Below are 24,852 nucleotides of genomic sequence, written 5' to 3' on the forward strand. Positions count from 1 at the left end.
TGCTCCCACCCACTGTATATTGCTCCTTAGTTTCTCCACCCACAGTATAATGCTCCTTAGTTTCCCCAGCCACTGTATATTGCTCCTTAGTGCTCCCACCCACTGTATATTGCTCCTTAGTTTCTCCACCCACAGTATAATGCTCCTTAGTTTCCCCAGCCACTGTATATTGCTCCTTAGGGCTCCCACCAACTGTATATTGCTCCTTAGTTTCTCCACCCACAGTATAATGCTCCTTAGTGTCCCCAGCCACTGTATATTGCTCCTTAGTGCTCCCACCCTCAGTATAATGCTCCTTCGTGACCCGACCTACAGTATAATGCTCCTTAGTGCCCCCGACACAGTATAATACCACATTAAGATATATTTTTCCTAATTTTTCTTGTGTGCTTTATAGCTAGGTGTGTATTTTTGCCTGAAAAATACCATAACTGCTGGACATGTTCTGCTGCTGATCAGCTCGGACCTTTACTTGTTGGTGGACCCCTCTCAAAGTAGTTGAATACCCCTGTCCTAAAGGAATAAACTTCATATAGAAGGCAATGTTTTAGCCAAGAGACTTGCGAGCCCTGCTATGCCACCTACATCCATACTCAGACTTCCTTGCGCATTAGATACTGTAATTATCTTCATGTCTATATTTGTTGGTCTTCTTGGTATTCAGTATGAACGCTGACAATGAATCATACGACAGAATTGGATAGAGACAGTTCTCTCAGGATCTTAAAATGATAGAATAATGAGGTGAAGAACAAGGAGTGATATACTGGAGAGCAGAACTGATCCCATTATTCAACACAAACCATTATTTAGAAGGTAATAGGCGGATTCAAGGACAAAACATATTGCTTAAAACACATACAGAAAAAATTACCCGTCTACATCCCTTCAATATAGTAAGCGTAATCCACTCATATCATCTAGAAATATCATAATACGGCCAGCCATGAGACTATGTACACAACCGCAGGGTGACCATGTGGTTGTAGCTCAAACTGTGCATATGTGATTGAATAGTTCACAGTTAATAAATACTGGCTGAGCCTCTTCTTGTCATATAGCGCTGTATTCTAGATATCTTATATAATACATCACTGCTCACACAGGTGGCTTATTGGATTTTATACCAGTTTTATAGATTAGAAAAAACTGGGCAACTGCGTAACATAAAAAAGGAATATAGGCTTGCACGCCTGGTGGTGGTGAAGAGTTAAGGCTTGTGGGGGAAGTGTTCTTGATGAACATGTCAATGTATACATTGTAATATGTCTTCTTTATATACCTTATTTGTTGGTACTCCTGTCAAGTCTCAGGTTATGAATTAATACTTTTATACTTTTATATTGCATGTTTGTATATTTAGAAATACTAATTGTTTCCCTTACTACTAAGTGCCTAAAGTATTGAACAAAGGAGTTTGGAATCTAAGATGGAGTTTATGTCCTGTCTTAATACCTTGTGGTGGAAGTCTTCAGATTACAGCGAGAGGGGGGTTGTCTGGGTGGACAAAGGAAGGCTGGACATCAAAGGACTGAAACCAATAGAAGCTGGACAACTCAGGATTCTGGACAAGCTTTGTTGAACTATGCATTAAACCCCTCCTTCCCTTTTGTAAAAGTGTGTGTACTTGCAATAAAGGGTCAGTAGCTTTGCTGTGTTGAGCTGGGCACCGAAGCATCTGACTAGCTGATGAAACAGACTTGGTCTCTGTGTCATTATTTAGCAAAATTGCGCGACAATAAGCTTCTTAAACTAGGACTGACTGATTGATCCAGGATACAGTCTATTACGATTCCGACACTACAAGGGTATGGAACAAAATAATAAGGTAGTAAGACAAGCAGAATGGATAAAGTAAAGAAGAGGGAGGAAGGAACAATGAAGTGCATTGTTAGGCTGAGGCCCCACATTGCAGAAACGCAGCTTTTTTTGCTGCAGATTTTGTTGCTTTTTTTTTTTTAGGCAAAGCCAAGAATGGCTACAAAACGAATGGGAAGTATATAAGAAGTTCTTATACTTCAACCTTCGGCTCAATCCACTCCTGGCTTTGGCTCAAAAAAACCGCAACAAAATCTGCAACAAAAAAAGCTGCGTTTCGGCAACATGGGGCCTCAGCCTCAAGTAGCTTTTTGAGGTCTATGCTATTAAAGGGCCTTTCACACTAAAATGAGGGCTGAATATGCCATTACTTATAGTGAACCTGTTAGGAAATTCTTGCCCAACGTTCCCTTTGAGTTATGCTGACAGGCTCCCTCATTCCTTCCTGCTTTAGTCTGAGACATTAAAGCATTTCATAGAACATCCCATGGTCATCTAGTCTGCCCTATATTATACTCCTCTATATTGAGAGTTCAACACCAAGAAGGACAAGCTGCAGGGTCATGCAAATCGAAGTTTTGCTAAGATAAGCAAAATATCAAATTTAATTGTGATATCCAGTGAGTGAACAATAGAAGCTGGAATGGGGGTCTATCCTCTTCAGTGATGAATCCCGCTTGTTTCTCAAACACAATAATACCATGCCAGAGGTTGTTCTGCAGACCACGTGGGCAACACCATGAAGAGGCCTTCATAAGGGAGATGTCACATGGGTCCTACTTCCAGCGTTACGATGTGGAGAGGCATAAGGTATAGTAGCTGAACACCTCTAGTATTCAAGTATTCAATGGTGGAACGGCCATTCTTTATGGCATAACATTCCTCAGCCAACCATTAATAACTTCATTGATAGCATGGCAAGGCGAGTAAGTTGTGTATTTCTGTGCGCAGTACTCATACTCAATACTGAATTTTTTTTTTTTCATTTTTTTGTATTATTTTTATATCATGTTGTGATGAATGGCCCAGAGATATGGTTTTTTTTCACTGCCTTCTCAGATATATTTCCCTTTTGCCCTGTTAATTTACTCAACCTTATTAGCAAGATGCCAGAGATAGTGTCCAATTGTCCAAGCCTAATTCCTCCCTGGAGGTAGCTTGGCTCATCCCTTTGTTTCAACCTGGGCACAGCATTGTCATGATTGTGCTAACTTTGTTATTCTTAGCAGGGGGTGTCTGGGTTCAGTGGACTGAGAGCCTTGCTATCATCTTTTGGCAGACAAGCTGACTCCACAGGAGACTTTCAAAGAGTTATGACCGTATATAGTCATACTGGTACAAGGTGAGGGGGAGAGCTGCCCACCTTGCTGACTTCATCGTGACAAGTCCCCGGGTTCTTGTTGTTCTTCCTGAACTGCTGCGATGTGTCACGAAGTGCTGTGATGCTGTGGAAGCTATACCCTTGGACTAAGGTCTCTATTGCCTATGGAGATACCATGCACCTGGGACTTTTCTGGTAATGGGGCATCAAACCCTTACCACCTAAGGATTACTTATGGACTCTAAAGGACTGTGCCCTGGATTTCATGATGTGAACTCCCAGGACCCAACTGGGCATTATAATTCTGTTTCTTATCTTTTATTCTTTTTATCTTACTGCACTGTAACATACCTTTCTGTAACCAATTAAGCTTGCATCCGCTAGTATATATCTCTATGTATGTTGGTCGTCTAGTATCGACCCTCTTTGGTTAATAAACATAAAACTTTAGAAAGCTCATTTCATATTATCCTATAAGACCCGGTCCCGCTCTCAGGGTGAGAGCGGACGGTATAGCTAAGAAGGTGATCGCAGTTTTGCCCGTTGCAAGGCCAGGTAGGCCAGAGGCTGGGTCAAAGGGGCTTTGGCGAGGCGAGATCCTTCACACATGTGTATGTATATATATTCTGTAATTGCCATAATTCCAAGACATTTACTTCTTGGTGTTGCAATGTTGTAGCATGTATTTCCTATTTAGATGTGTTTATTCTAGGCATGTTTAACTTCACTTAGGGGGTGTTCACACTACTGTTGCTAATGTCAGTTGCTGTCTTCCATCATAGGATGACAGCAACAGACATTAAACTGTCACAGTCTGACTCTGTGTTCATTTCCTTTGACACTAATGTAAACAACCTGACTTTGCCGGCGGCCAGCCGGCGTCACAGGTGCTTCCATTCATTTCTATGGGAGCGTGCTGTTCGGATCGGCTGATCCGAAAAGTGTTCGCTCATCTCTAGTTGAGACCTGACAATCTAGATGAATGTGGTAGAAATCAGTCGGGGAGCCCCCTAATCTTTTTTTGCCTATTCCTGGCTCATTTTTAAACTGGTTTTCCTGAAACGGCAGCATTTCAGAGCAAAACATGGCTCTCAGTTTGTGCAGTATGAATCTTCTAACAGACTTTCCTTTTTAATGATGCAAAGGGCAGACTTCTGAGACCCCACAAATCCTTAGAATAAATAGGCTGCAGAATTAGCTAAGAACTGTGGCTGCTTCACTGATTTTCCTTACACCACCATGCTTTCAGCCACCCACGGTGCAGAGTACTACAGTAAAACACAATCCTGTTCACTTAAAGGGAAAATACCCCTTTAATGTTTGACCATTATTACAAAGATAAATAGATAAATAGAACCACTTACAGCATAGTACACACACGGACTATACACAAGCACACGGGTCCAAGGAAAGCTTTATACGTCTGCAGTTTTATTGTATTTTCCTCAGTGGCCCTAAAATGGTTAAAATCTATGAGGTTAGACAGCTGTGTGCTTGGCCACAATTTATCATGGTCTCTTGAGCTTCCATTGTGCCAAGTCCCTAAAACTGCCAGACAGCCAAGGGGACTTTGTACATATGGACCTAATTAAGCATCCACTTTCTAAATGACTATTATTTCCATCATTTTATAATTGGTTTAATTCGGTTTAACCAATGTAATTTCTTGTAATGAATCAAGTATTTAGAAAGCTTAGGAAACGGCTTTGTGTCTTTTCATTCGTCAAGTAGGGATTATGGTTTCATGTATTTGATCAGATTAAAATCTAATACTGTTTATAGGTATTCTTGGCACCATGAAGTCTGCTAGGTTTTCTGTTATTTTCATTCCTACAATAATTTAAGGTGTCTTGTTTGAGTTTACCAATATTCATCTGGCAGGCATAAGAATGGGTAGACTACACAAGTATTATGGGCCTGTTGATGTAGATAATGGTTTCTCAAACTTCATTCTACTCAGGATTCATCAGCCGAACCATAGTAACAGCAAACAATCTCTACTGTGCATTACCATGTATCACCACACAGGCTGCAATTAACCCCAGCAGCACCCACCAAATATCAACATGCAGTAGGACCTGTGCACTCATGGTCATGTCACCAGGACATCAATACAGGTCCTTCACCCTCTCTAGTCACAAGGTTGACATTATCAGTGCCACTTTTGTGTCCCTGCTTTTCCCAAAGCACAGCACAGAGGTAGACCTGCGCCACATCAGTCAACCACGATTTGCAAAGTGCAGATGAAAAGTACAGTTATAACGGTGAGGCCATGCACATTATGGTCCTGGACTTATCCTTGCCTTTTTCTTCTGCAATTTAGAATTTTGGTAAGCAGATCTTCAAACAAAGTCTTAAGTGCTCTTACAATACTACTAAGGAATGTACTGAATAAGACTGTGACTACATTGATGCCAGATATGTAAACATGTGAGATGCTTGAGTGACTACAGTAAAACAGCTACATTAGGAAGATGGCGAAAAAAAAAACAGTTCAAGGCTGAGGCCCCATGCTGCGGAAACACAGTTTTTTTTTTTTTGTAGCAGATTTTTCAGCAACTTTTTTTAAGCCAAAACCAGGAGTAGATTGAGCATAAGGTAGAAGTGTAAGTACTTCTGATATGTTTCACATAGCTTTTGTAACCATTCTTGGCTTTGGCTCAAAAAAAAAAAAAAAAAAAAAAAAAAAAAAATGCAGCAAAACTGCAACAAAAAAAGTAGCTTTTTCACAAAGATAGGTAAATAATATTAGCATTTACGCAATTTCTGACTGGGGTAACTTGGGTCTATCCTGCACCTCTACAGTACATGTGAATGTCTACATGTACAGTAATTGAGTTGTAACATTTCTTGTTATCATTGCAAACACAAGACATGGCATTAATATGGTTTTGTAGATTATTCCAGGACCACGTGGAAGTCCTTGTAGTACTTTAGTAAACCAACACTGCACTCAATGAATTTTGTCATAGGGCTCTTTATACAGATTTAAGGTGTAGATTGAGATTTTAAAAAAAATTGTTAAAGGGATCCAATCATTGTAATCCTATTTTTCTCCCTAACATGTAGGAGTAGCTTTAAGAAAGGCTATTCTTCTCCTACCTTTAGATGTCTTCTCAGCGCCGCCGTTCGGTAGAAATCCCGGTTTTCTTCTGTATGCAAATGAGTTTTCTCGCAGCACTGGGGGCAGTCCTCAGCACTCAAACAGCACTGGGGGCATCCTTAATGCTGCAAGAGAAATCTCCAGCGACACCTCTGTCTTCGTCTGGAATGCCTCTCACTGCGTCTTCTTCCGTCCTGGGTTTCAAACTTCTAGGCATGCACAGTCAGCTCTTCCATTGGGCCTTGGGCAGCACCGACTGCACATGCCCGCGGCCATTTTTTGAGACCACTAACATCAGATTACTGTGTAAGCGGCCACAAGAAAATGGCTGCGGGCCTGATCAGTCGGCTCTGCCTGAAGCTCGATGGAAGAGCTGACTACGCATGCCTAGAAGTTTGAAACCCAGGACAGAAGAAGACGAAGTAAGAGGCTTTCCAGATTTCTCTCGCAGCATTGAGGACGCTCCCAGTGCTGTTTGAGCACTGGGGACCACCCTCAGTGCTGCGAGAGAACTAATTTGCATACAGAAGAAAACCAGGATTTCTACCAAATGGCAGCGTGGAGAAGAGATCTAAAGGTAGGAGAAGAACAGCCTTTCTTAAGGCTATTCCTTATCAATGCTCACTTGTTCAGTCCTCTGCCAATTCAGTGGTCCTTACTGGTCTTTATCACCTGCTTTCAGCAGTGGAATCAAATATATCCATGTCTCTGCTACAGTCAATCACTGTCCTCAATGTTCTTATGCAAATCATACAGCAATTGGAGCTATGGTGTGCCAATCCAAGTGTCTGAAGGACACACACAATTACACCAGATATTATTACATAAGCAAAAGCACTGATGCCCAATATTAAAACATAACATTTATTTATTCCTATATAAAATATACCTTGATCCCTTATAAAATATCCTTGTGTAAGGACAACAGATAGTCAAGCTTTCAGACTCAGCACATGAGTATTATTCTTTCCTCACCCATGTAGCAAAGCCCAACCGTCTATCAGATGTAATAAATAGAAACGGTCTTACCAGGTCTAGTCGCCGGCAGGAGTACTGTGGACAAAGGGTTAATTCAGGAATCCTCCCTATGCATAGTCTCACAATGACCCTCAATTCCCCGTAACTCCCGCCCTGACAAGGGCAGTCCACAGCTGTCCCTTACAGTTGCCTGGTATAATATAGTATATATCCCTACGCGTTTCCTGGCACCGTATTGCGCCAATCATCAGGGGATTTTCAAAAACACTAAAGTATCCAAGTGCTATGCCTGCCCACAGTGGTGAGACTAGACTAACTTAGCTAGACAGTGCTAACTAGCATGACTACCAATGATGACTATGATAGCAAATGAGGAACGATACCTGGTTTCTTTAAAGAAAAGCTGTGGACTGCCCTTGTCAGGGCGGGAGTTACGGGGAATTGAGGGTCATTGTGAGACTATGCATAGGGAGGATTCCTGAATTAACCCTTTGTCCACAGTACTCCCAGCCGGCGACTAGACCTGGTAAGACCGTTTCTATTTATTACATCTGATAGACGGTTGGGCTTTGCTACATGGGTGAGGAAAGAATAATACTCATGTGCTGAGTCTGAAAGCTTGACTATCTCTTGTCCTTACACAAGGATATTTTATAAGGGATCAAGGTATATTTTATATAGGAATAAATAAATGTTATGTTTTAATATTGGGCATCAGTGCTTTTGCTTATGCTCAATGTTCTTATGCCATACATGTTACATCATCATTGCAGAGATGTAAATAAAACCTGGCAGGGACCACCAGAGCATTACTGCTGAAGCAACTGGGTATTCAACGGTTGAGTACTGGTAATATTTCTCTTATTTATTCTATTGTTCTTGTTGTTAACCAATTTTTTTTTAAATTCTGGACAACCCCTTTAAAACATTTTAGAAGGAAGCTTTTCTGTAATCTTGATATTAGAGAGGACATAGTGGTACCCCTCAAGCTAACCAATGTTCACTTTCATCAACCATCAAGGCAATGATCTTTAAAACACTAAAAACCCAACAAATGTTATGTAATGTATACAATTATGAATGTAAATATTCAATATTAAAGGGGTTTTGTGGGCTAAAATGATTGGTAATCAACATCTGATCAGTGAGGATTCACTCAAGACCCCAAATCAGCAACTGATACACAGGGAATGGAGCAGGAAGCAGACAGCTCCATTCTCTGTATAGTGGCTGAACTAAGTCACTGTGGCTTAACTCTCGTTCAAGTGAAAGGGAGCTGATCTACAATACCCTGGTCTGGCTAGTATACAGAGAACAGAACTGTCTGCTTCCTGTTTCATTCTCCAACAACAGATGGTTCATGGGGGTTCTGAGTTTCAGCCCCTCACTGATCTGATATAGATAACCTATCCTTATGATAAATTATCAATTATTTAGCGCAGAAAACGTCTTTAAATACTCTGAAATGCATAACTCATTTGCATACCGGTAAAAACCGGTATTTCTACCGAACGGCGGGCCGGAGACGACTTCTAAAGGTAAGAGGCGAATAGCCTTTCTAAAGGCTATTCCGATGTGTTAACTAGAAAAAAAACATTTTTAATGGTAGAATCCCTTTAACAACCAATATCCAATCAAAAAGTGAATTCTAAGACTTGAAAACGAAAAAGGGTCTCTGTGTGCCTTCTTTAAAATCAGTGGCTCTCAGAATTATGGGTAAGGAGCCCTGTCTATGCAGGTGATCTAGGGATCTTAGTTCAAGTAACACTGTGACCACAGACATAAACTGGAGGATATTGCAAAGTCAAGTTTTTTTGATATTTAGACATTAGCAATATTTCTGACTACAAAGTATCTAACACATACACAACATAGACCTGAGATGAAAAGGCAGAAACCTTTGTACCGTATTTTCCGGACTATAAGGCGCACATAAAAACCTACGATTTCCTCAGAAATCGTAAGTGCGGCTTATAGTCCGGTGCGCCTTATATATGGATGGAAGCGGCGGCAAAGTCTGCGTGCCGCTTACATACATACATAAAAGGCACTGTAAGGGTGCATTCACACTACGGAACGCCGGCGTGTATCACAGCCGTACACGCCGGCGTTACAGCAGGGCTGCCGGACACTTCCTATTCATTTCTATGGGAGCTGGCATGCGAGCGCTCCCCATAGAAATGAATGGACAGACACTTCCCATTCATTTCTATGGGAGCCAGCATGCGAGCGCTCCCCATAGAAATGAATGGAAAAAAGCAGTCCATTCATTTCTATGGGGAGCGCTCGCATGCCGGCTCCCATAGAAATGAATGGGAAGTGTCCGGCAGCCCTGCTGTCACGCCGGCCTGAAACAGAACCCTGAAACAGAACGTGAAACTTACCGAGCGGTGCAGGGCGGGCGGGCCGGCATTCAGGCCTCTTCCTCCGATGTCCTGACCACTTCCTCCGGCGCTCGCGAACTGATAATGGCCTGGGCGCATACGCAATATCATAATGCTTCTACTACGGCTACTGCGCATGCGCCCAGGCCATTATCAGTTAGTGAGCGCCGGAGGAGGAGGACGGAACATCGGAGGAAGAGGAGGCCTGAATGCCCGCCCACCCTGTACCGCTCGGTAAGTTTCACATTCTGTTTCAGAGTTTTATTTTAAAACGGGGGGTAGTTTAATGTAACTTTTACGGTTGGGCTCTATCAGCATGATTTTGCTGATAGAGCCCCTCCTCGCCTGCCGAGCGCTTCCAATAGAAGCGGCTGGCACGCGGGGGGTTAAGCGGCCGCTGGCAAAGTCTGCCTGCCGCTGCTTTCAATAACATATAATGCGCACCGGACTGCGCCTTATATATGAACCGAGACGGACTATAAGGCGCTCATGGGCAATGCGCCTTATAGTCCAGTGCGCCTTATAGTCCGTAAAATACGGTATACAGATTTAAGCACTACGGAGCCTGCACACACATATCACATTGAAAGCAATTGGGAAAAAAGCCTCCCATTGACTTCAATGGGTAGCGCACGTATGTCGGCACCCATAGAAATCAATGGGATCTGGTTTTTACGCGCTCATTCTGAACAAATTTTATGTTCAGAATGAGTGGAGCGTAACTCCGTGTGCAGGCTCCCTTACAGAGTTTTCAGTTTCACAATTCAATACATCTTTCACAAGGCAAAGTGCAAGAACCTAACGTATTACTTACAGATACCACGAATGCTTCTGGATTTGATCTAGCTGCAAGAAAAAAAACATTAAATAATTAATATTTACTTACATTTTTTTTTAAATAACATTAATGATAAAAATATGTCATTACAAGTTTGGCAGTTGCAGGATCAGCAGTCAGTTGAGGATGTTTCACAGACAATTTTTATTGAAATAATACTGCAGTTTTGATGCATTTTTAAGCCAAACCAGCTGACTTTTGTTAATGCACGAAAAACTGCTATCATTTTCCAAAAAAAATAGTCTGGAAGAACATCCTCAAACGGGATTGTAGATAAAACAAGCAAGATGAGGTTCACAATACAATTAGAGGGTGCCCACTATAAAACATTAGGTTTCAATGGCAGCAAATATTTATACTGAAAATGATTTAACTCAAAATAGATAAAAATTTCTGATTATTCATGCAATGTCTCCGTGGTAACAGACTACCAATAAAACTTGTCTGGAAACTAATCTTGCAGTCCATGACGATATAAAAAGAAGGAGGATATTATATGGATTAATATAATAGTGCAGGATCAGACTACAGTCAGTTTAGGCTTGGGTAACAGATTGTACTAAAAAACAGGTACCTATGAGACTGGGTTATGGGAACGGACTACGGTGCCCTTTTTAAAGATATCATTTGTATGAAAATCCTTAAATTTGGCCTAGCCTGTAATATCTGATAACAGTGAAGTACAGACTGCTGTCAAGTGCACAACAATCAATATATCAAAACCTTTATATTTAATAGGCTGGTTATGGGCTATAGACACCATGGGAAAATGTTTTTACATATAGTTATCATGAGTTATAAGGGGGGCAGCATCCTAGACAGACAGAACTCACATCCTGCATACATTACTAGGAGGGACACTCACACAAGAAAAAGTCTAAACCTAAGACCAGGTTGCAAGTGGAATTTGAGGGATCTGAAAATAAATGAAGACTGGACCTTAAGGAAGCAGCATTCGACTGTATTTCACCTACGTGTGTTTGTCAGACAGATTTGATGGGTGAAACACAATCGTATGCTGCACCCCTAAGGTTGAGTCTTCACTCCATTCATCTTCAGATCCCTCATATTCCACTTGGAAGCTGATCCTAGTTTTTGACTTTTCTTGTGTGAGTGTCCCTCCTAGTAGTGAGTTCTAGGATGAGGCTGCCTTCACCAGCTCTTACAGGTTCATTACAGGTACTGATTTTCTTGCATAGTCCTAATATCCACATACCACCATTGTGGACATTTTATGTGGATATTAGACTCCAGGATTGCATAGCAAATATTACAGAATAATGTTCTAAAGACTGCTTTGTCAAGAAAACATCATAAACAGAGAAGGTCCAAAGTGTCACTGCGTATACCATGAAAGGTAGAAATAAACTACTCACACTGAGACGTTTTTCAGGTTCCACCTCAATCATGCCCCTTAATAGGTTCTGACAGTCTGGTGGAATAAAATGCGGCATGTGAAATACACCGCGTTTCACCTTCTCTAGCAGCTGGCGCAAGTTATCATCATCAAAGGGCAACGCTCCCTGCAAAAGAAGAATTCATGATAGAAACTAATACTTTGTCATAAAATCTGCGTAATACCTGGAAGCAAATACAGTAAGATATGAACGACAGTTACATTTTACAGAATTTATGTTTGGCAAGGGTTAAAAAGCCACTTATGATGTGTAATACTCAACCACAAAAGTTTTGCCGGACTTATGTCACATAATGAGACTTTTATAAGATCCATGACAAGAATGGAGTATCTCAGCTCCAGTCTGCAACAGCCGTATTTAAGCAGGGTCTCCAGAAATTGGATTCATATGGTCGTTATAGGTACAGAACAGTTATGACAATTATGTACAGCAGTTCAGGGATTGGTTTTGTTACAATCATATAGACATAAGACGCCTCCATCAGAAAGCAGCCACTTAAAGTCTGAATATTAGTATGTTGTGCACATACTCTACAGCTAGTGCAGTGTTCATTCTTCAAGTAAAGGAGGTCAAGTGAGCTATGACCATCACCTACTATCACTACTATCTAGCTATATAATAAAGCCAATGCCTGTCTGTAATGATAATGAGAACTGATGATTGCTGAGAAGTGATCTTCACAGAACAGGAAGAGTTAGACTACTGAAAGCTCAGTGGGCAGTGTGGAAACTTTAACTTTTTTTTAGTATAGCTCAGGGTCAGCAACCTTTCTGTACGGAGTATCGATTTAAAAAAGAAATTTAAGTGTGCCATTCAGAATGAAAAGATGTCAACCTGCATGAAACTTATACTAGTAAAAGTCTCTGCCTGCGACTTCATCTGCAGGTTGTTGGAGTGGATGATCCGCCCATATTCATCAAATTGCTGGCCTGTCCCTGAACACGTTCCTCGCGCTGTGCCTGGGATTGTTCCGGCATCTCAGCAGCTTGCTGGGAAGCCATATAATGAGTATGTTGTTGGCGTTGATGATCCACATGCTCCGGCATTTTGGCAGCTCTCAAGCTGGCCTGTCGCTGAATTCGCTCCTCGCGCTGTGCCCGCGATTGTTCCGGCATCTCAGCACCTCGCTGATAAGCCATATAATGAGCGTGTTGTTGGCGTAGATGATCCACATGCTTTGGCGTTTCGGCAACTCTCAAGCTGGCCTGCCGCTGAACTCATTCCTAGCACTGTGCCTGTGATTGTTGTGGCATCTCAGCAGCTCACTGGGTTGTCATATAATGAGCGTGTTGTTGGTGTTGATGATCCGCCTGCTCCGGCGTTTCAGCAGCTCTCAATTTGGCCTGGTACTGAAACTGTTCTTCACACCGTGCCTGTGATTGTTCGGGCATCTCAGCAGCTCGCTGCTACGCCATATAATGCATGTGTTGTTGGCGTCGATGATCCCCCTCAGCTCCGCTTCAGGAGAACTCTGTTGACTTCTGGATACCTTCATAGCTCTCGTTGTTTGCGACAAATTACTGTTCACACCAGTGCTTGGATTCCATTCAGGGATCCGTCTCCGCTTGAAAAATGCAGAGAGAAAAGTCCTGCAAGCATTTTTCGGGCAGAATCTAGGTGGACACACATTGTAGTCTATGGGGTCCACAGGTTTCCGTGGGCAACCTCTTTCTAAGAGGATTGTGTTTTCATTTTTTCGGGTCCCCAAATGGACTTGAAGATTAGAAACCCAAGCACAAGTGTTTTCACTCAGTATGGAACAATTCTAACCAGAACACTGTGCAAAATAAGATATAGCTCTGTACTATGTCCCCAAATGTACCAGTGTGCAGGGAAAGTCTACAATATTAATAGCAATCCTATTAATATTATAAGTGTGAAAGTTTGTGTGTTTGGATGTTTGTGAGTTTGGATGTTTGTTCCTCAATCACGCTAAAACGCCTGGACGGATTTGCGTGCAATTTTCCACAAACATAGTTTTCCCTTAGGATTGAGTCACAGGCTACTTTTGGTGCCACTAAACAACATGGCTTCCTAGCAGGAGACTCACAAAAGCAGGACTCCTAGCCCCAGCTATAGACTCACACACACTGCCTGGCATTTCCTGCCTCAACCTGCCTGCACACTCCTTACTGTCACCTCAGGAGTACCCTCACTCACATTTACATATAGCTTTCCACTATATAACAGATGACATAGCTTTCCACTATATAACAGATCACATTGTCTGTATCACTACATACACAATACAACACATATCACTACATACACAATACAACACATCACATTTTCTGTATCACTACATACACAATACAACACATCACATTGTCTGTATCACTACATACACAATACAACACATCACATTGTCTGTATCACTACATACACAATACAACACATCACATTGTAGGGTGCCACTAAACAACATGGCCTCCTAGCAGGAGACTCACAAAAGCAGGACTCCTAGCCCCAGCTATAGACTCACACACACTGCCTGGCATTTCCTGCCTCAACCTGCCTGCACACTCCTTACTGTCACCTCAGGAGTAGCCCTCACTCTACTCACTCACATTTACATATAGCTTTTCACTATATAACAGATCACATTGTCTGTATCACTACATACACAATACAACACATCACATTGTCTGTATCACTACATACACAATACAACACATCACATCACATTTGCTAGACCACCAAACTTTTTAAAGCACTTTTACAGTTTCACACGTCTGTGCCCGCCCAATTCTCAAATCACCGCAGACGAAGTCGCGGGTAAAAGCTAGTATTTAATAAATGACTGCTTCATTCTTATTTTCAGCTCCACTGAAAAATATATTAGTATGGTTGACCATCTACATCACTTCTAGAAAGCGTGACTTCCCATCCACTTACTGTAACGTGCTTGGACATCTTAACTATGACCTGAGCTTGGCTAACCCTGACACATCTCCATATCAAGAAGATATTTTTCACCTCCAAATTGCTGTGCTGGTCTAACCTTGGCCTTTTTCTTTTAAGCTTTCTTACTATCTTCTTATACCTTGAGGCGGATTAGTTACTTCATGTTGCCTTGGGATATGACAGTTATGCTGTGCTTCTTGATCCAAATAAGTCAATATCCAAAAAGCAGCCTTGTATTTTACCCCCAAGCAAAAAAATAAAAACAACACAGAGCTAAGTAACATAAAGATACATATATGATAGAAATCACTTGGAAGAATACAGGCAGTCTACATGGTGGGTGAGTATAAGGAGTTCAAGAAACACAATTTTGGGGAAGAAGGCAATACAAATTTTCAATTGCTTACTACTGGAGTACAATGGGATCCTGAAACCTCAGTGCATTTTTTGTTGACAATTATTATATATCTGTTGTAGACATAATAGCATCTGCATCTTCATAGAACCCACCATCAGTTTTTTTTGTTGCCAGTTGTAACCTTCTGCTATAATACTATACCCTTTGCTATACAACTATGAACATACAATGTAACTATTAAGGTTCTGTTCACATATGTGTTAGTGATTTTCATTGTTTTGAGCAGAACAATAATATTCATGAAAGTGCCAGGCACATTGCAGTCATATCACAATGACAGCACCCACATATCCTATGATGGGGTCTACTGAGTTGCCTCCAGTGCAGATGTGAATGCAGTCTAATAAGACTGCACAATTTGGAACCATAATGTGAGGATAAATATCTGTAGATCAGTATTTATAATGACAGGAAAGGGACATACCACAAGAAGTGCAAACAGGATGACTCCACAACTCCATACGTCAGCTCTGCGCCCATCGTACTTCTCCCCCTTTTAAAAGAAGAAAATACTTTTACTACTTGCAGTATAGGTAGTCAGATTTGTAATTCATTAACATGGCAATACAGACTGATAACCCCATATAAAATTTTAAAGCAAAGTATAAATCCACTTTTCATAAATAATTAAAAATATAAAAAAACCTTTGTAACATATTTTATTAAAGAAATGTGTTTCTTTCTCCACAGGCTGGGTTAATTTTTACACAGAAGTCTATAGAGATGAGAGGGGATGAGGAATCTGCTGGAAAAGACAAACAAATAGTTGCAGCTGCTAAATAGCTGCTACACTGTGAATCAAGGAGCTCTCATAACATTGCTATATCTTCAAGACAAGATTACAACACTGAACATAATAGAACAATAAAACTATTAATAACTTCATCCGCCCCCCTCACCTCTCCATAGACTTATATGTGTGAGGTGAATACCAAGAGGGATTTCATATAAGAAAGATGATAAGAAAGAGGAGATCAACTGAAGGAAACATATTTAATAAGATGTCTGAAAAAGTGGAGAAGGAAATATATTTCTTTAACAATATATATTACAAAATTTCTTATATTCAGCTGTACTATTCATTTACGGTAGGCAGTGTTGTTTTATAATAGAAAGTACATTGACTGTCACCCAACTTTCCCAGAAACATATATAACTATAAGATTATAAAACTTATAAACTGGTAATACTCAGGTTATTTAGGATAGATCCTGTTATATCATACTGTAAGTTGGTGAAAGAGTTAAAGTACAATGGCAGGTAATGTCAAAAAGAAAAAAATACCACACAAATAATAGGGAATTGCTACTTAAATAGGTCTTGCATTGACTGTCCATTACAGTAAGTACATTTTTTCCATGGCCTCCCAGCAAATACTCTTGCCCCCCTCCAGTCCACCTTAAACTGTGCTCACTTAATACACCTCTCCCCCTATTCTTCACGGCCACTCCCATCTGTCAATCCCTTCACTGGCTACCCGTTGCCCAAGTTACTAATGCTGACATACAAAGCCATCCATAACCTGTCCCCTCCATATATCTCTGACCTAATCTTCCACTACCTGCCCACACGTAACCTCAGATCCTCCAAAGACCTCCTACTCCGCTCCTCACACAACCGTCTCCAAGATTTCTCCCGTGCATCCCCCATACTCAGGAACTCCTTACCAAGACACATAAGACTGACCCCCACAATCACAAGCTTCAAGAAGGCCCTGAAGACTCACCTATTCAGGAAGGCCTACAACCTTCAATAACACTATTACCACACCACCATCTGTACAGTCTCCCCCTCTCCTTCTGTCTCTACCCCCCCTTCCCTCATAGATTGTAAGCCCTTGCGGGCAGGGCCCTCTACCCCACTATGCCAGTTGGTCACTGTTAGTATTATATTTGTTTGTATATTTTGTGTATTGTATGTAAACCCTCAAATGTAAAGCACCATGGAATTAATATAATAATGTAAAGCACCATGGAATTAATGGTGCTATATAAATAAGCAATAATAATAATAATAATAATAATATTTCTTTTTATACAATAACAATTTATTTCTGAATAAATTGACAGGTGTATGTTATCATTCTTCTTGTCAACCAGATGTGTTCCCAAACAACCAAAAGGCTGTGCCCAGTGGAGTAGCTATAGGGGTTGCAGCAGTTGCAAACTAGACTATAATCGAGGCTTGCAGGCCCTTCTCACATTGGTTTCCTTTAATATCTGGTAGTCTATGGATTGTGAATCTCTCTTTATTGCAGTCTTTCCTGAGATTTATGATACACAGGGGGTTCAAAATTCCCCCCATCCTATCAGGAGATGATCAACCTCTTAATGCCAAAAGTAGCAGCAGTACAGTATAAAGTCAAGCAAGGGAGGCTGCGAAGAAAAGGTACAATTACAGATGGCATCCATGTGCTGTCCACACTTTTCATGGACCCATAAACTTTAGTGGGATTCTGTGGTTTGCAAAATGGACCAAAATAGATATTGGAAGGCCTCTGTCCTAGATGATACTTTGCTGCATTGGTATCATATTGTACTAGTATTGTGCTGAGTGTGTACCTATTTGTGTACTGGTAAAAGCTGATTTATTACACTTCAATTGGATTGTGTATTGCCTGCCATTGATACCTGTGCGAAATAACCAATGTTATATCATCTTTATATTTTGGTTACAAAGTTCCAGCTCTTCCTAGGCAACATTATAGAGGCGAAACATTTGTGTAAGCTGGGCATTGTGCTGAGGTTGCAACCCTGTGTTGTCTACAATTTCACACTACATCTACGCCATAGCACAGGAACTGTCTACATATGGGGGTGTCTGACCATCACTTCGAGCTGTTCGTGTTCAGGCCTAGTGGGGTACACCTCAGTGCTGTCCTGTGAAGTGCAATTATTCCATCATCCAGGAATCATCATACCACTCCTTTGAACTGTAATGTTAATCTATCATACTGAGTTTGCTTTGCCTGTTGGTATTTTCACCTGTTGAACCACTTCACCCCTGTTAAGAGCTTTGGGATAAGTCTGAGCTGCACTTCTCAAGTATGCCACAACTTCTGCAGTGCATTTTAGAGTAGATGGAACCGCAAACTGTGCGCTTGTGAGTTACATAAAGTGACAGATTGTGAATTGTATACAAGGACTTTAGAAGACTCCTTTGCACAAGTGAAAGACATTTATACTTATTCCTGCTTCTGATGCTGATATATACCTGAATGTCTGCAAGTAAACTACCATTTCAGACACAACATTTGTGAGAGTTTACTTCTTGGCCAACAAGTGTCTGACTACCATGTTATCATAATGCTAAATTACATTGAGGGGAAAAGGATATAAAGTGAATAGGGACCTACACCCAGTTTGGCAAAGGTATTAGATCCATTTTGGCTTTATTCTGGAGAATAATGGGCAATAAGGAGTTAAACCAGGCAGTAGTTTGTGTAAAATATGGCAAGAAGCCACAACCGCTTTCCTTTTGGTGCCACTATGGATTGAGTATATTGGTTATTTCCAAGCCAGAAAGAGGCAGAGATGACTGTAATATGTTGTTGCTTGATATGAAAGAGAAGTATGGATTAAAAACTGACAGTTCCTGAAGATTCAAGTGGAACGGAAGAGTCATGGAGTGGTTCACACCTACAAAAGGGTTTGGCTTTGTTTGAGTAGGACTTTATTGATGAAAGTATTATAGATTGGTGATCCTGTGCAGAAGGCCTTTTAGAAGGAAGCATGCCAGCAGGTGTATACAACCTGGGTGTGTGCTACAGAACAAAATATATCAGAGTTCTAGATTCAAAAGGCTGGTAGCCCAGAGCATTTGAAGGTCTAATGGAGAGACAAAAGCCACCAGTTACTTATGAGAACTATGGTACTTCAGTACCGTGGCAAAAAGTGTCACCACAGTATGTTAACCTGTTCATGGTTAGACTAGAGGAATAGTTCTTATCAACTTGTGTAACTAATCCTCTAGTATATATATATATAAATATGAAGGATAAGGTGGCACTACTGCGTGTATATAAATTGTGCTATAAAAAGTCAGGGATAAGCTCACATTTTTCACTGGTGGTGCTCACAGCAAGTAAAAAAGTCCATATGCAATCCAGAAAATAGAAAAAGCTGGGCACTCACCATTGGTAGAATAAAAATATTACAAATCGTTAATTCATACGTCCATGTTAAAATACAGTGCGGGAGGAGGCACGCCTGGAAGAGGAGAGCGACAGTCGTTTCGTACTGGTAGCACTTTTTCAAGCTCAGCATGTCTACCAGCACGAAACGGCTGTCGCTCTCTTCTTCCCGGCGTGCCTCCTCCCGCACTGTATTTTAACATGGACGTATGAAATAAAGATTTGTAATATTTTTATTCTACCAATGGTGAGTGCCCAGCTTTTTTCTATTTTCTGGAATCCTCTAGTATACATCTAAGACATTGGTGACCTGCTAATAATCTGGACAGGCTTAGAAAATGAACTACTGTCTTCTCATGAAAACTTCAATAAGATTCATCTTACCATCAGACTCACTCTCAACTACTTTAAATCTCAAAATAAAACCATGTACATGAATAACAACCCTATACAAACTACAATCTACCATAAACCTACAGGCCGGTCAGGATATCTGAGATGAAACAGCTTTCATAGCTTTCATAACACAAAAAAATCATTTACAGCCAAATGAACATCTTGAGGAAAATTGCTGCTGACCTTCAACCAATATTTCACAGGGACAATAAACTAAATGAATTATTCTCAGTTTTGTCTCTCCTCACATATAAACAATCTCCTGGTTAAAGGCGCCTTCATGTCACCATGAGAGACTGGCACATTTCCATGAAACAGCGACAAATGCAGACCAGGAAGAATTTACGCCGGCACACAATAACGTTTCTGTTGGATACCCCTGTGGGAAAACACTTCTCTGGGCCAGATAATGTAATTTTTCTGGTTAGCCAACAAAGGTATCGTATTGTTCCTATAGCACTTTTGTCTTTTTAACACTAATGTATAAAATATTGCACAATTGTTTTCTGGCTAACACGGTTCTACACTATTTTTCCCCAAGCCACTCAATAAAATGTAGCAAAATCTGTAATAAAAAAGCAGTTTTTCCGCAAAATGTGGCTTCAGGCAACGAGAGTTCTAAGATATTTGTGTAATATCTATGTTTAAAGGGGACCTTCCATGTCCTTGGGCACATGCGGTTTAATATGCTGCTAGAAAGCCGACATTGCGCTAAATTCAGCATACTGTTGGCTTTACTGTTATGTGCCCCGAGAGAAGAGATATCCATGTCGTTACCGATAACTCTTCACTGTCAGATTGGCGTTCCTGACAGTCTAGCTGGGATTGCCCCTTCTGACAGTACTGTTTGTAGTGATATACTGTCAGCGGGGGCATTCCTTACAGTGCTGAGCTCACCACTCAGTGTCATCTCTGGGCACGTAAGGAACGCCCACTCTGACAGTATAGCGCAATGGACAGTACTGTCATGAGGGGCGTTCCCAGATAGACTGTCAGGAACGTCCTTCTGAAAGTGAAGAGGTATCAGTAACGGCGCCAATATATCTAGCCCCAGGGCACATAACGGGAAAGCTGACTTCAGTGCATTGTCAGCTTTATAGCGGTGTATAAAGCTGCATGTGCCCGAGGACATGAAAGGTTTGCTTTAAGCACAGTTAACTCATCCCAATACTTCTACTGTAAAACTAAACACCTGAAGTGACCACATTACACATATTTTTATAATGCTTGAGAGTAAAGCCTTTTCTCATTAAAGACAGTACGATGATACCAGATACTTAGTCACTAAGGATCAGACCTAATGCGCATATGACCAAAGTCACGATTCCTGGCACTCATCACAAGCAGGAGTTTCTCTTGTCCGTGTTGCTCTTGCATATCAGTTTTATGCCACCAAAGCTAAAATGAGGGTAATGTGATCTCTGTGAATTAAATCCTCTATTCCCCAAACAGCCAGTAAAGCTGAACAATGCACTGAGGAAAGACAATGACATAACCAGCAGCGAGCATGTGAATGCCTGTTTGATAAGTAAGCAAAATACCAAAGATGTCACTGTATATACAGTATGAACACTATATAATATCATATACTGAATAATACACTTATATGTCTGTACGCCCATTTTCCCTGTACTTCCAGGGGTGTAAAGATAAGATGGTTTAGAGTTTAGTGCTTGGTGTATGTGTTTAGTGTGTGTGTGTGTGTGTGTGGGGGGGGATGGTAAAATGACACTAGAAGACACCGGTATTGAAAATGGCACATGGTAAGAAGGATTATTACAGATTTTGCATTGCGACCTAGGAGTTCCAGTTAAAAGTACTGATCATATCTCACATGCATAAACCATCTCTTGCCCCTATCTCCAATCCTTAGGGCTAGTTCACACGTAAATTATGCGTGGCTTAATTTGGTCCGGAAAAAAAACACTTCCGGTTTTTGGACCTTGACGCATTTTTTGGAGCATTTTCTGGAGCAGTTTTTGGTAAAAAGCCCTTCAGAAAATGCCAGGCAGTTTTCCCCTCCCCTAAAGTGAATGGACCATAAAAAAACACGCCAAAAACGCAACGATTTTTTTGCACAAAAACGTGACGCGGTTTCTGCCTCCCATTCACGTCTATTGCTTTCCTCAAGCAGAATCCGCCTGAAGAAAGGTCATGTTGCTTCTTTTTTCCGCTAACGGCAAAAAAACGCTATCGGAAAAATGAACACTAGCGGTCTCCATAGACCACCATTGTATGGAGGCGGATTTTGAGGCGAAATCCGCGGTCAAAATCCGCCTCATTGCCCCCGTGTGAACTAGCCCTTACATTTCCTTTTGATCTCCAACATACCATATTCTACAATGCTGTACTGACAATGTATAACTTGTATCAGTCAATGCCTTCAGTACAATTGACATTGTAGTCTACCTATAAAGTTAATACTATTTACAATTTCGCAGAGAGACAATTCACCTAACTACATTTTTAGACCATGCAAAGAATTTGCAGTATAAACATTTAACCCAGTTGTACCTGGGAAAAACATGTCAGATCCATGCAGTTGTTGCTCTCGGCAGATATACGCATGTCCCTGTAGTCGTCCTGCTGCTTATTAGTGATATATGTATCTTTATATGCTTTATTGTTTAATACGATTGTAATAGTTTTGTGATAATTCTCGCAGCTTCGCTTTACAATTGTGTTCTTTTGGAACCAAGCATGGATATTTTTAGTAAAATGTAGCAGAGTTGATTTTGTCATGAATTTGTTTCTTTCGCAGTAACACCATTAGCAAATTATTGTTGAATACTTTTTTAATGTAGTTGTATACTAATTCAGTGAAAACATGCACCCCGCATTTCTAAAATGATTGGTAGCTGTATTGTAAGGCATATTGCTTCCTTGTGTGGCCATATTTAGTCCATGTTATCATGTGCCCAGTTATTCTTGTAATGTCTTCTCTGGCCTGCTCATTCGGTTTACATGTTTTCAGTATTATGTATTGTGGTTTTGTCCTTCACTGCCCTCCTCCTCCTCTTTGTTCCCCTCCTCTGTGATCTCGGCTGGAACACATGTCCTCATTGTTTACAATTGCTTGTGTCTCCTTCCCTTCTGTTACTATTGGCGTGCTGTTCCTCACCTCTGCTCTCATAACACCTTCTGTTTCTTGCTGATATCTTTTTTCTTTCTCATTGGATGGGTTCCTATGGAGGGACCCTTTACATGTCACTTTTTTTTGTATTTCAGCAGGTTGTAGTACATGAATGCAGCAGAAAGTTTATAAAACACTTATCACACTGCATGTACTTCCATGACAACTATTACATTTCTGTTCCTGGTAATTTCTTCTCTCCGCTTTTTTCGTCAGGTCAATAGAAGCGGACATACTCTACCACTGCTCCATTAAACATCTTCTCACTTTGGTCATGTAGTCATGTAGTGAGGAGGAATGGGGGCTTGGGTACCCCGCTGCTATACTTTCATAAATATATACTGTACTAGCTGGTACCCACAACTTCGTCTGCGGTGATTGTAGAAGTGGGTACGTAGGCGCGGGTAAGGTTTTCGTACTGTGTATAAGGTATGGGATATGAAATGTAACTGTGTATCTTGTTTTTGCTGTAATTCTGAGAACACAGACTTTTGTGTTGAATGTAATTTGTATTTCAGCTGCTATACGGTGTTCTGAGAAACTGTACATAGTGTCTTTGGGACAGAGGTATTTCAGGTTAATATACTTCGATATACGACATTGTATGATTTGTTATTTTCCGCCAGTACATGTACATTTTGGGCACAGGATACTCTTGAGCAAGCAACATAAAGTCTGGCCCTGTGCATGACAGTTTAGTAACTCCATGTGCCTCTTATTAATAGCAATTAACCCCATCATGTCCCTCACATTAACCCCTGTGTAAGAGTTACTGATATGTGAGAGGCTTGGAGGTAATAATTAAGTATCTTCATCTTAGACATTAGGAAAAACTTTCTGACAGTGAGGGTAGTGAGAGAGTGGAATAGGCTGCCACGGGAGGTGGTGGGCGCTCCATCAATGGAAATCTTCAAGCGGAATCTGGATAAACATATGCTGGGATGATTTAGGAAAACCTGCATTCGCAGGGGGTTGGACCCGATGGCCCTTGAGGTCCCTTCCAACTCTACCAAAAAGTAAATTATTGAGGTCTTTTATTAGTACCTCCATATGTCTCACATATTAGTAACCTTTATATGAGGCACACAGGGGTTAATATGAGGGACATGATGGGGTTTATTCCTATTAATGTGAGGCACATGGAGTTACTAAGACTAAACTAATAACCCCAAATGCCTGACATTAATGAGAACAGTAATCCTATGTACCTGTGTGTTTTTCAGTTTCACTTTGCTAGCAGCTTCCTCTCCTCCTCTGGGAATGTTTGCAGGGTGCAGATGGCAGGAGCTATCACTATAGCAGGCAGGCAGAGACTTGAGCGATTAAGCTCCACCCCCTGGGTTTCCTGCACCCCTCTCAAAGGGGAGTGTCCTTATGCCTCAGCTCTAGCAGAGCACGGACTTCATTTAAAGGGGCTCTATCACTAGGAAAAGTCATTTTTAACTAATCACACCATTGTATAGCCTTTAGAAAGTCTATTTCATACCTACCTTTTGTATATAGACTACCTCAGTGGTTTTTGAATAAGTCCGTTTATATTCATATGCTAATTAGACTAGTGCACGATAGATGGTGCACACCTCTCTGCTGTTTTCTATGGGAGGCTGCTGCTGCTGCTGCTGATGAAGCAGCTTCCTGTTTGCTTCACACACATAGAAGATAATGGGAGAGAGGAGGCTGCTGGGAACTTCCTGTGCTGGCTGGAGGCTCATTAGCATATGAATAAAAACGGACTTATTCAGACACCACTGAAGCAATCTACATACAAAAGGTAGGTGTGGAATAGACTTTCTAAAGCCTATGCAAGCATGTGATTAGATAAAATGACTTTTCCCAGTGATAGAGCCCCTTTAACTCTTGCAGGTCCTGTGCTGCTGGTGTGCCAGTGAAATATGGCAGGAGTGCTACTCTTGGCACGTGTGCCAGGGGTTGCTGACCTCTGCTGTAGAGGGTAATATGAATTTTGTGGCTTGCTATGGTCCAAAGTGTGTGAGATTGCAGAGATAGTG

General features: G+C 41.1%; 1 protein-coding gene across 6 annotated transcripts in view; it reads right to left on the bottom strand.

The window, feature by feature from the left end:
• The window catches only part of BRSK1 (BR serine/threonine kinase 1), a 276,210-nt gene that overhangs the window by 45,119 nt on the left and 206,239 nt on the right, over positions 1-24,852 (bottom strand). For all 6 annotated transcript variants that reach the window (XM_075280126.1, XM_075280130.1, XM_075280129.1 and 3 more), the window contains 3 exons: positions 15,607-15,675; positions 11,819-11,965; positions 10,419-10,450 (listed from right to left, as the gene is read on the bottom strand). In XM_075280126.1, coding sequence (XP_075136227.1) covers positions 10,419-10,450; positions 11,819-11,965; positions 15,607-15,675 — 248 coding nt within the window. The remainder of the gene's footprint in view (positions 1-10,418; positions 10,451-11,818; positions 11,966-15,606; positions 15,676-24,852) is intronic.

Source organism: Leptodactylus fuscus, chromosome 6 (genome assembly GCF_031893055.1).
Source record: "Leptodactylus fuscus isolate aLepFus1 chromosome 6, aLepFus1.hap2, whole genome shotgun sequence".
Classification (NCBI taxonomy): Eukaryota; Metazoa; Chordata; class Amphibia; order Anura; family Leptodactylidae; genus Leptodactylus; species Leptodactylus fuscus.